Below are 12,338 nucleotides of genomic sequence, written 5' to 3' on the forward strand. Positions count from 1 at the left end.
ATAATCTCCTACCTCTTTTGTCTGTAACTCACTATTATTTGTCTCTATGTTTTCCTGAGAAATTGTCTTGTAGATAACAATATGTAAAACAATAACCATTGATAATTTCCTACCACTTTTTAATTTGGTAAGCCCCCCCCCTATTATTATGTTATCCTTCTTTTATTCTTTAAAATAAAAAAAGTACCATCCCTGCTGGGGATATAGCCAAGCAGTACAGTGCCTGTCTGGCAAGGGCGAGGTCGTGAGTTTGATTCCTGGTAACAACAACAACAAAAAAGTACTATCCCTCAAGGCATAAGCCGGGGTCCAAGAGACACATTCCTTACTTTTCTATCATAAATTTTTAGTTTAGTGTTATAATAGCCACTGTGCATCTCAGTACCTTTCTATGAGGGATATAGGAAGCAATCTGTGTGCTTACTCATTTAGTATGACAAACAGCAAGGAGTGTACATGTGTGCACAAGTGTCAAAATGAGACTTTGACCCACTTTTATGCTCTGCCTGGTTTTGCATATGTGTATCCAAGGATCACAGAAGGTCCAATAGACCCACACCACTCCAGGATTTGTTAAAAATAAATAAAGAAAAAATAGAGTTTTCTTTTTATTTTTCTGGTTTAAAAAATAGCCCAATTCAAGCTGGGGATATAGCTCAGCAGCACAAGTGCCTACCTGGCAAGCATAAGGTCCTGAGTTCAATTCCCAGTACTAAGAAAAAAAAATAGCCCGATTCAGTATAGTGCCATGTGAAAAACTAGGTTTGCAAGCAGCCACTTCTCCCAAGTTGAATTGTCACCATGACAACTGCAACTGTCCTCAGGCCCAGCTGCTCCAGGTGTCTGCCTTGACTACAGGAAGGTTAAAGCGCAGACCAATCCCAGCAGACTCTGCTCTGTGGCCAGTCCCCTCTGGCCCATGGAGCAGTTGAGGAGGGCTTCCTCAGCACACTGACCCCGGGCTGCAGCACAGATCCTAATAAAGCTTGCTATGGTGGTCCTATAAATCTACTCAGGATTTTATCTCAGGGGGTGTGGGCAGAGAAGATTGCATTGAAATGAGCTGTAGCCACTAGCAGCTACCAGCCCTGAAGCACCTCAGGGAACAGCGACAACCAGCAGATGAGCAAAGACAGAAAGTATTGACCGGCAGAGGCCAGCAGCCCTTGGTGGGCACCTGTGGAGAACCCCATCCCACGCCAGCAGAAGTGGAAGCTGCTGGAAGTGATCCAGAAAGCTACCAAGGGGCATCAAGCCCTCGCTCCTGAGGAACTGAGAGAAGTGACTAGAAGCCACCCTGGGCAGGAGCACTAAGGGCTGACAGCCTCCAAGAGCTGCACTTCACCAGTTCTTGATGTCAGTCCACATGGAGCAGAAGAACTCTCAGCTGATTGGCTGCAGCTTCTTTGAAGAACTTGCCCAAGGGGTTCAGGGCAGGAGGACCACCTTATACACACCCAATTCATTTTTTATGTTTCCAGCCAAAATGGGAGCAAGGTTGTGGGGTAGGGTAGGGGGCAAACTGCCCTTGCTTTTTTTCCTCTAGCTATTTTTCCTCCATTTAAAAATAAAGTTATTTTTCCCAATCGTACAATTCTGCCTGGCCTCAGAAATCTGGGTGACACTTTGCAGGCAAACGGGGCAATGACTGGCAGGACCCCAGTGGCAGCTGAAAGGTCTGGAGACATCCTGGCACCCAGCTGTGGTGCCCACTTCTCTGACTCCAGCCCAGATCTCTGACCCCAGAGATTGTAATGGCAGACAGGCTGATTTCCACAGAAGACCAAAGGATGTAATTCTAGGGTAAACAGTTTATTGAATTTACACCAGTCACCGTATATCACCGACTAGCAGGTCGGGAAATGGTAGCGCTGTCCTTGTCTTGTTTTAACTTTAAATATTTTTTTGGTTTTTATGGTAACAGAATGGAATGTTATAGCCACTGACTCAGGTGGTCACATATTGTTTTACTTGTTACCTGTGGCCCGATCAGGCCCTGGTCATGAGCCCAACCATTATGACAGATATTTTTTGCACTCTGTTTTGTTTGTTTCTCTTTTTACAACCATACATTCCTTTATGGCTACAATGTTTAACTAGGGCCAGGGATGAAACAACCCAGGCAGAGTCATGGGTGGTGGAGTTTTTTGTCTTTGGAGAAGCATTCCATGGGTTTCTCAAGATACATTTTGAGGCTTGTACTAAGACAAAAACTATTCTATCTTAAAAATGATATGCTGAGAGTTGCTGTCCCCTACAAGATCACTGGGTTACCATTCTGTGAAGGGGTTCCTGGGGCAGACTCAGGTCCTCATTCTGATATTCCCAAAATGCTTCTTTACACTGCCTGGCATGGCACACGGCTCTAGCAGTAGCTCGGGCATGACGGTGGGGGTACCTGGAGGGTGCCCTGTCTGGAAACAGACAAGGGGCAGAAGGTGCGCATCCTGGCTTCCCCTTCTGTAGCGACAGGACTTTGACTAATTCTCAGGCCGCTTGGGACCCTCCTTCCTTTCCCATGAGGGCTGGGGAGTTCTTCAGCAAGGTCCTCAGAACAAAAGGAGCCACACCCTATGGGTGGCAGGACAGCTGCCTTCCACTGGGTTCCTCGCAGGAGGAGGCTGGCGGCCAGGCAAGCACAGGCTGGAGAGGGCGCACAGGACAGCTGCCCTGAAGGCACAGACCATCCAGTCAGGCGTCAGACACACTGCGTCCCTCACACTGCTGCCAGCCTCTGGAGCCCCCGGTGCAGGGCTGGTGGAGACTCTGAGGCTCAGGATGGCTGGACCCACTAGGATGTGGAGCACCCCTGCCTTTGCTGTTCAGGGCTCTCACTCGGCCCTTAGTCAGTGTCTGCTAAAGAAAATGAGCTGGAAGAATCCGAGTTGTTAGGGAAGAATCGATTCTGCAAACCGGTACAACCTGAGGACATGGCTGTGCACACGCTGCCAAAGAAAAGCCAGGCAGGGGCTGGGGATTTAGCTCAGCGGCAAAAGCGCCTGCCTGGCAAGCGCAAGGTCGTGAGTTCGGTTCCCAGTACCGGAGAAAAACCAAAAAAAAAAAAAGAAAAGCCAGGCAAGGAAGCCTGGCCGGCTTGCAGGACGAGCGCTTTGGAAGGAGTGCATCTGAGAGCCACACCCTGGCCCCTGTCTTCTGGGCACCCAGGGGGGCTAGCCCATGGCTGGGGGGTGGGTGGCCAGAGCCATGGGGGGCTGAAGACTAGGTTCCCCTGAGCAGGGGAGAGCAATCCTGTCTTAGCCTCCTGCTGCCATTGCCTGGACCCCGGGAAAGGCCAGGTTGGCTCAGGAACAAGCCTAACCATGCCCAGACTCCCACTCTTGGTAGGGTCCTTCCCCTGCCTCCACATCCAACTTGCCACCATGTGGAGAGTGGTGTGTATCCCTGGGCCCTTAGCAGCAGGATGCCCACTGAGTTCAAAGGGGCCAGAACAAAGGCAAGGGTCTGGGAGACCAGGCCATACAGTGAGGTGCAGAAAGAGGGGTAGAGGATACCTGAAGCCGTGTAAGGACTGGCTGGCCAATACCCCAGCCAGCATCTCAGAGAAGCCTGTGACACCCTCAGGCCATGCAGAGGCCACCAGCCCACAGGGTATCACCAACTCTGTGAGGAAAAACTGCCAGAGGCCTCCAAGCTCCCTCCAGAGCTCCTCACAGGTGGTTTTTATTTTCCCTTTACTTGTATTTTACAAACAGCCAGGCCGGGCATGGTGGTGCATGCCTGTAATTCCAGCACTCGGGAGGCTGAGGCAGGAGGGTCATTGTGAGTTCAAGACCAGGCTGGGCTACAAAGTGAGCTCAAGGCCAGCCTGAATTGCATAGTGAGACCTTGTCTCAAAAAGACCGAAAAAAAAAAAAAAATCCAGCAGAAACCATTTCACAGGAAGGGGCAGAGAGTGTCCTACTATCTAAAGTCACCCCCAAGTATTGGGTTAATAATATCCCTTAGATATTGTGGGCTGATCAGGTCTGCAATCTCCCAAACAAGTGTATGGTGAAGGCTAAATAAAAAGAGGTAAGTGGAATGATTTCAGGGCTCCAGGAGGAACAAAACCCTCTCATAGAATCTGAGATTCTCTCAGCACTAAAAGCAAAACCTTCTCTGGGTGGCCCATATTTATTTGGTTATTAGAAGAAGGGTGGGGAGTACTCAAGAAGGGCAGGATCACTCAAGGACTTCTCCAAGTAAGGTATTAACTAAATCCTTAATAAGGATTAAATTAATCCACCCAGGAGTGAGATGCCTGAAGCTGTAGTCTTTATCTAGTTGAGACTGGATCCAGGTGTCCTTGGCTGTGATTGTATCCTTTGAGGCTTTCCAGCTTCATCCACCATTACAGGTTTTAGGCGGGATTAGTGACTCACAAAGGTTCACTTCCTATGCGTCCGTCACCCATCTTCAGACAAGGAGCCTAGGCCTTGGACAGACTCATATGAAAAGCCTGTTGGTTTACTTAAGTCCTGCTCAGGGCTGCTTCAGAGTGGTCTCCATCACCCAAGCAGGCGTCTGCGACAGAACACCCAGCCTGTGCCCTTCTGCTCCTCAGTGGCCTCCTTCCCACCCACAGCCCTGCCACTCAGGAAAGTGACACCATACAGCTATTGGTTGGCCTGTCCCCAGAAAGGAAAGGGTGTCAGTAACAAAAAGAAGATGTAGGTGTGGTAGATGACCTAACGGTCAACTTGTAACACCCAGGTAAACTGAGCATACTGCTGGGTGTGGAAGGCCCACCTGAGGACTGTTGCCCACAGCATAAAAAGAGAACTGGAAGGGAAGATGGTGTGCTATTGATTCTCCTGGAGAAGCTTGTCATGTTGGTTTTCCTGATATGGATTCAGCTGTTCTTATCGTTGGAGGGGCTTGGGACCTCACTGTTGCTGAGGATGGTTGTGGTACTTTTCAGGGGAGCTCTGGTTCTTACCTTGAGCATTGCTTTCTGGCTCCAGTGCAGATCCCTCAGCCTACTGGCACAGATCATTCATCCCACTGGCACAGACTTTCTAGCTTCCACCACTGACCTTTGGGCAAAGCTGCCCTGCCTTCCCAGGGCAGGTCCTTGGTACAGACTTGCACGAGACATTGTTGTGGGCTCTAGGCCTCCAGCTGGACTCATGGAGGACATTGCCAAGTGCTCTGGGTCTTTAGCTGGACTCATGCAGGACATTGCCATGGGATCCAGGCTGTCAGCTGGATTCTTTGAGTCTCTAATGTGTGGACAAATTTCCTGTACTCTTCCACATTTGACTTTTTGGGTGAATATTATGATCCTGTAAATTATATGTCCTGTATTAAATCTATTCCCTTGCAATCCCTAACTACAATGGTACGCATGAAACGAGCCAGTGCTCTGGACGGAGCACTGGCTCTCTCCCACCACACCCAGGGGACAGTGGTTCCTCCTAATGCAGCGTCCAGCACTGGGCACAGCCCCAGGGTCCTGCCCAGAAGCTGAGGGGCTTGGGACTTCCTCCACAGGCTCTCCAAAGGTGCTACTGAGAAATGTGCACAATTTGGGGGCAGGGACTGACTATCAAAAGCCGGGTTCTCCCCTTGCTTAGCACACATGAGGCCCTGGGTTCAATCCACTGTTGATGCAGGAGGCACAGGCAGGGAGGGTGGTCTGCCCACGCCCCAAGGGCATCTTTGCTGCCCTGGCCTCTCCTCCCCTGCAGCGTGTGGGCTGAGGGCCTCCTGGTGGCAGCATCCCACAGCCTGCAGAGGAGAAATGCTGTCACCCTGAAGCCCATGCTGCGGCTTCCTGGAGCAGGCTAGGTTCCTGGGCCATTGTCAGGCTTTTTGGGCAGCTGGACCCCACGCTCATTCCTGTAGTCTGGACAGCTCTGGGTTCTACCCTAGTGGGGAGGGAGCAGAGCAGGACAGGGGCAGCAGGGCACCGGGACTCTCACGTCATCTGCTGCCCCCTGCCCACCCCTGTTCTGTGTCCCTGCCCCACACCCAGTGCTGCCACCCTCCCCACAGCTCAGCCTGGGCACAGGGAGGGGTGCGGGCAGCCACAATGCTTGCCTCGCTCTGCCTGTCCGCAGCACATGGTCAGTCCAGCTGGCCCTGATCCCTGAGGGAAGTGGACTTTCCTTGGGCCCTCGACCAAGGACCAGCCCTGCCCTGCTCTCCTGGACATCTGCCTGCCTTCTTTCTGTGAGCAGCTGCTGACAGCTTCTAACAGAAACACCTTAGCATACACAGGCAGCCTCAGGAAACTCCTGGCGCCTTCTGTGCACACAGGCAGATTCCTGAAACTGCTGCTCTTCCCAGAAGCACTTCCTCCCCGGGCCAGAACAGCCCTGCCCTCCTCCTCCCAGCCCCTCCCCCTGCAGTCCCTCCCTCAGTTTTCCTCTGGCTGACAGGCTCAGAAGCTGAAGGCCTTGGAGGAGTTGGAGGTTCTGCGGGAGCAGGGAGCAGGTGAGTGGCTGGGAGGGCAGGAGGCGAGGACTCAGGGGACCAGGTGCTCCAGGGGTTGGGGACTTTGAGAGGGTGACACGCAGGGTCCCTGGCTGTGGCACCTCTGGGGCCCTCAGCCCCCACCACCTGTTGCCTCAGAGATGAGCAGGGAGCAAGGCAGGTCCAGAGAGGCTAGCCAGGCACAGCATGGGCAGGGGCGTGGGGCAGGTGGTCCGGGTGTGGTGGCCAAGAGACCTGCATCTCTTTCGGGGCCTCATCTGAGCTCTGGGAGGGGCACAGGCGGCACTGTGGTGTCCCCAGGATAGGATGGAGCTGCCCCTGACCTCTCCAGGGGGGGTGCTGTGTTCCTGGACTCTTCACACTGTTCGAACAGATCTGTGCGCACCCACATGCATGCACAAGCATGTGTACACTCATAGTGTCACTGGTGTATTTGCTCTCATGAGAAGCCTTCTTGTCCTGGACTCTGTGGATAGGGCCCTGGGTGGCTTTGACATCACATACTGAGGTCATCAGGGGCAGTCACGTACAGAGATTTGTGAGCTGCTCCTACAGAACAGCTCTGAGAGCTCGGGAGCCTGTTAGGAGGGGCATTTGGTCAGAGATGGTGGTGATAGCAGAGCTGCGTCCCCTGCCTGGTGAGTCGGCCCCGCTTCTGCCCCTCAGCTCCAGACCCTGTTCTGCCACCAGTTCCCTGTGCTTCCAGTGGGGCTGCGGGCTCTGAGCTCACTGCCGCTCCTGACGGGCCCTCGCTGGCCACACCGCCCAGCTCCCAACTCCAGCTTGGTCCTGGCTCCAGCCCCAGAGTCAGATGATGGAATCATAAGAGCCCCCCAGGGAGCAGAGGCAGGGCCTGCGAAGGAGTCCCACCAAGACCTGGGGGAGCCTGCGTGGCTGAGCCCGAGCCTTTGGGGCACACCCTGCAGCCATGCCCATGGCCCTGTGCTGTCCCCCTCCTGCTGCCAATGTGCAGGCGTGAGGCTGTGCCTGAGCAGGGAGAGAAGACTGAAAGCACAGTAGGTCTGGTCGAGGTTCCAGCCCCTAAGGGAGCTGGGTAGCAGAGTGCCCCAGGCAGGGCCCACTTCTTTCCTGGTACAGGAGCAGGCCAGGTGTGGGGGCAGCAGGAAGGAGAGGTAGGGGACTGATCCCTGTCCATGGCAGTAAGGCTGGTGGAGGACATGTTGAAAGTTCTGGCAGAACCTTCCAATATAGGAAAAATGTTCTGCAAAAGTATCATAAGGATAAGATCTGTGTGGAGCAGATCTTACCAAGCTGCAGCCTGTGGAGGAATTGCCATGCCTCTTTCCAGAACCAAGAAGGTTCCCAGTGGCACAGAACCCTGAGCTGTTTAACTGATCTGGGCAATGGCCAACAGGCTGATGTGCAGAGGCAGGAAGGGTAAGGCTGCCTGCTGCCTCTGTGTAGTTCAGACTGATTTGGGCTGGTTTGGGCAGCTCACAAAGCTCCTGTTTCCAAGAAAGGGTGGTCCAGAATAATGTTAATGTTCTAGTCAGAAATCAGCTCTAAACTGGGTGTGGTGGCACACACTTGTAATCCCAGAACTTGGGAGGCTGAGGCAGGAGGATCATTGTGAGTTTGAGACCAGCCAGGGCTGTAAAGTGAGCTCAAGTCCAGCCTGAACTGCTGTCTTGGTTACTTTTTTCTCGCTGCTGGGACAAAATACCTCACGCCCAAAATTAAGGAAGGAAAGGTTTATTTCGCTTACAGTTTGTGGAGGTTTCAATCCATACTAGGCATGATTATAAGGCAGAGTGGCACATTGCAGAGGGCTGCATCTCAGGGTGGCAGCACAGCAAAAGCAACAATTAACTCACACCGGGGCGGAATGCGGGAGGAATGCCCTCAAGCAGCTTCTTCCTCTCCCTTACATATGCAAACTATCCACCCCAGGGCGGGTATAACTCTCACACCCACAATCATTCAACTTTAATAGCCTGCCCCATGTCGGCGTGAGGCACTGGGGGGACACACAGACATAAACCATAACAACTGCTTAGCCAGACCCTGTCTCAAAAAGACAAAAAGAAATCAGATCTAAGGGAAGATGAAGAGCTAGCAGGCCACCTGCCTGGCCAGGTATCAGGATGATGACAAAGCCACTCCCAAAACTGTGGCCCTAGCATCAGCTGGAGGACAGCTGAGAGATGGCTGCCAGCAGGGCTCCAAGGAAGGGGTGGCACTGGGGACGGGAATTCCACTTAATGGTACCGCAACTCATTTGCTCCCTGTTTACAGAATGACTGTCGGGTGGATTCAAACACTGGACAACCCACAGGCTCTGCAGGACCTGCCAGGCCTTTTGTTCATTTGTTATTTTTGAGACAGGGCCTCTATAAGTCACTGAGTTGCCCAAGTGACCTCAAGCTTACAATCCTTCCTCCTCAGCTTCCCCTGCGCTAGAATTATAGATGTGGGCCAGCACATCTGGCCTCGAGGCCTTTTTTTTTTAAGGATACTTTTTAAACAAACAACACTTTAAAACAAAACTTTGAAACATTAAAGGAAAACATAGATGCAGACATTAATATTTACAGTCTTTTTGTTCCAGAAAACAGGAGCAATGAAAGACTGGGGGACAAACAAGCCCACCACCCCCCCACTCCCCGCCGCAAAATGTGCTTCTTTAACACATAAAGGTCTCAGATAAGAAGAGAGAAAATTCCTAAGAAAAATGGAAAAAGGGTTGGCAAATGCAATGTGCAGCCCAAAAAAGGTCATGACAGAGTGTGCCCTGGCTCTACCTGGGCATCTCCTTCCTCCCACTTTTCTCTCTTGCTGGTTCTTTTACAAGGAACGTGTGGGATACATTTAATGACAAAAAAGCCACCCTCCTGGCAGTGAGGTAGAGACAGGGAGAGGTCTTCACACAATCAAGAGACAAGCACACCAGCTGTGTTAGACTCTGGCTCCCACCTGTCCCTGCTGTCTAAACTGGCCTGGAAGCCTGTGTGGGCCCTGGCCTCCTCCCTCACTCGAGACTCCCCTGTCTCCACTAGGTGGGAGCAGAGAAGATGGACAGCAACAGGCTTGGGTGCCCAGGGACCCAAGGGTAGGAGGTGCCCTACCCGCAACCCTCAAAGGGGTAAGAGTGCTTCCCCTAGCCCCACTTGCCCCCTGTACAGCACCTGCCTGGAGGCCCTTGCCCTCAAGCTCTAGAAAGTCTGTGAAATTCTGCTGCCCCAGCCCTCCACCTGAGCCCATAAAATTGAAATAAAAACAAGATTCAAAACAGGCATGGTGGCACATGCCTGTAATCCCAGCACTTGGAAGGCTGAGGCAGGAGGATTACTGCCAGTTCGAGGCCAGCCAGGGCTACAAAGTGAGTTCAAAGCCAGCCTGTACTACATTGTGAAATCCTGTCTCAAAAAGGAAAAAAAAAAAAAAGACCAGTCTGAACTACGTAGCCAGACCTTGTCTCAAGAAACAGAACAAAAAACAACAATCAGCTGAAATTAAACTGTCCCAGTTATGTGACATTCTAGAAGGGCAGCTGTGGAGAGAGTGAGGGGCAATGGAAAGGAGGGTGAGAGAGAAGACCTGGGTGGGGGTGAACATGGCAGTGCGCCCCATGCCTTACAGGCCTCCAAGCCTAGAATGAGCCCCGAGGGCACAGGCTCTGGGTGACAGGACAAGCTGTAGCAATCTACACCATGCGAGCTCCTATAAAATACACCTAACAGGGAAAATCTCATTCCAGGTCAGCTGAGAGATGTGTGGGAGCCATCTGTACTTTCCCATCAATATTTCTATGAATGTGAAATGGCCTAAAAACAAAAAGAAAAAGTTTGAGGCTGGCGGGTATAGCTCAGTAGAATGGTGCCTGCCTGGCAAAGTCCTGAGTTCGATTTCTGCTCCCAAAAATAAATAAATAAATAAATAAGATAAAAAATAAAAAAGCTTCTTAATTGAAAAAATACCCAAGTCTCAACAAATGGCCAAGTGACTGATAAATACTTTTAACTGGAAAAAATGCTTTTAACCAGGAAAAAAAAAACCCACAACCTTTAGCCGGTCAAACTAATTACAGCAAATTCCACACTCACCATCCGGCCCAAACATACTGGGGAGCAACCTGAGACTCGACTTGTTGCTGTTTCAGACCAAGTAAAACCTCAGTCTCCAGGTCACAGAGAAGGTGCTCTGCCCAGGACCTTGCTATCACAAGGCAAGGTGGCCAGTGCTACAATATCCAGGAGGAGTCCTAAAGCCAGCAGCCTCCTTGGCCAAAGAGACCACTGGGTAGAGAACAGAGGTCAGAGCAGTGTCAGGGCTGGAGGGTGCAGGTGTCCTGGGCTGGACCCTCCAGGGAGGCCATCCAGGCAGTTTTGCTAATTTGGCACAGAGCTCATAGGAAGAGCACACTGAGGACAGCTGGGCGGCAGGACCCGAAGGGCAGAGGCTCTGCCACCTCCCCGTGGATTCTCACTGCCAGCACCTCACACTGCCTGGAGCACAGGGACAGGATCCAAGGTCGGGCATTGAGGGCCGAGGGTCCAGCAGAGGCATGGGCATCACAAGCACAGCTGGTCGGGATGACTCAGGGACCTGGGGTGTCAGGCCCTGCCAGGCTGTGCTGCTCCCATCAGCCTCTGCAGCAGCCCATGGCCTCTGATCCCTGTGCTTTCTTCCTCCAGTGTCTACAGGACAAGGACAAGGGACCCCGGAGGCCTCTGCCAACCAGCAGCCATGCACACCTGCCCCTTGACGCCTCACAGCCTGGTCCTCAGGATGCTTGGGGCCCTCCTGCTCCTGACCACCGCCCTGAGTACTCAGAATGGAAGTAGGTCTCGGGGTCCCCCCTCTCTGCAGAGGGAGGGCCTAGGGGACCAGGAAGGGGGGATGGGAGACCCAGGCCTCAGGACGTGGCCAGGACCCTGCACACCCAGGTGCCATCAGAGAGAAGCAGGGCCGGTGTCCCGGGTAGGAAGGGCAGGCCACATGCTCCAAGGATGGCAGATGACAGGCGTCCCCAGCAGTGGCTGGCGGTCACTGTCAGAGCCCTGTGAGGGGGATACGCAAGACCAGGTCCAGTTCTAAGGGGAGGGGAACCCGGGAGTGGGGGCCCGGGCCTGGGCCAGGGAAGGTGCGGCTCCACAGGACTGAGGGCCACTGCCATCCCAGTCGCAGACCCAGCCCTGCCCAGCAGCGTCTGCACCTACTGGGCCTTCAAGGACCAGAGACTCAGGTGGCCAGAAGCCGGTCTGCAGTGGACAGGGTCCCAGAGATTTCCCCAACACAGCTCTCCAGCTCTGGGGCTCGCTTAAGTCACTCAGGGACATCCCAGAGCAGCTTTAATGACACCAGTGTCATGGTCACTGGTGGCCAACCCAGGACAGCAGGAATTCAGGGCCAGGTCCCCCAGGACGCATACACCCACCTCATACCCCACACCCTCCTGATGGGACACACGGGGGAAGGGGACAGCGGGAATGTTCTGCAGACCAGCTGGCTTGGCCCAAGGGGACAGGTGCAGGGGCTCCCAGCCTGGTCACACCAGCCCTCTCCACGCACCGATTCTGCTCCTGCTACACGGGAGCTGTGTGCTGCTGCTGCAGTCTGATCAGGCAAATAAAGCTCACTGTGTCCTTGGAGGCCCCCAGGAGAGCAGCCAGCCCCTGTCCAGGGCCTGCCCTTGAGGTGACCATCCCCCCACAGGGTGGGACAGGCCTGCCTGCACGGAGGGTGTGGTGTCCGTGTCCAGGGGTGGGCGGGCCGTGCTGGCCTGCAACAGCTCCAACGCCTTCACCCACATCACCGTCCAGCTGAGCGCCCACGGCAAGACCAGGACCATCTTCAGCGAGGAGACCCCGGGAAGCTTCCTCCAGGGAGGGTGGTGGCTCCAGGTGCGAGGGGGCCAGGCCCGGCTGGTGATCCAGTCC

The 12,338-nt window shown here is 53.4% G+C and overlaps 1 protein-coding gene across 1 annotated transcript in view; it reads left to right on the forward strand.

The window, feature by feature from the left end:
- Nucleotides 1-6,368: 6,368 nt before the first annotated feature.
- The window catches only part of LOC102021265 (secreted and transmembrane protein 1A), a gene marked incomplete in the record, with an annotated part of 8,639 nt that continues 2,669 nt past the window's right edge, over nt 6,369-12,338 (forward strand). The window contains 3 exon segments of the mRNA XM_013506143.1: nt 6,369-6,438; nt 11,094-11,239; nt 12,115-12,338. Coding sequence (XP_013361597.1) covers nt 11,146-11,239; nt 12,115-12,338 — 318 coding nt within the window.

This window comes from Chinchilla lanigera, unplaced genomic scaffold, assembly GCF_000276665.1.
Source record: "Chinchilla lanigera isolate Chin_1 unplaced genomic scaffold, ChiLan1.0 scaffold00105, whole genome shotgun sequence".
NCBI classification, from domain to species: Eukaryota; Metazoa; Chordata; class Mammalia; order Rodentia; family Chinchillidae; genus Chinchilla; species Chinchilla lanigera.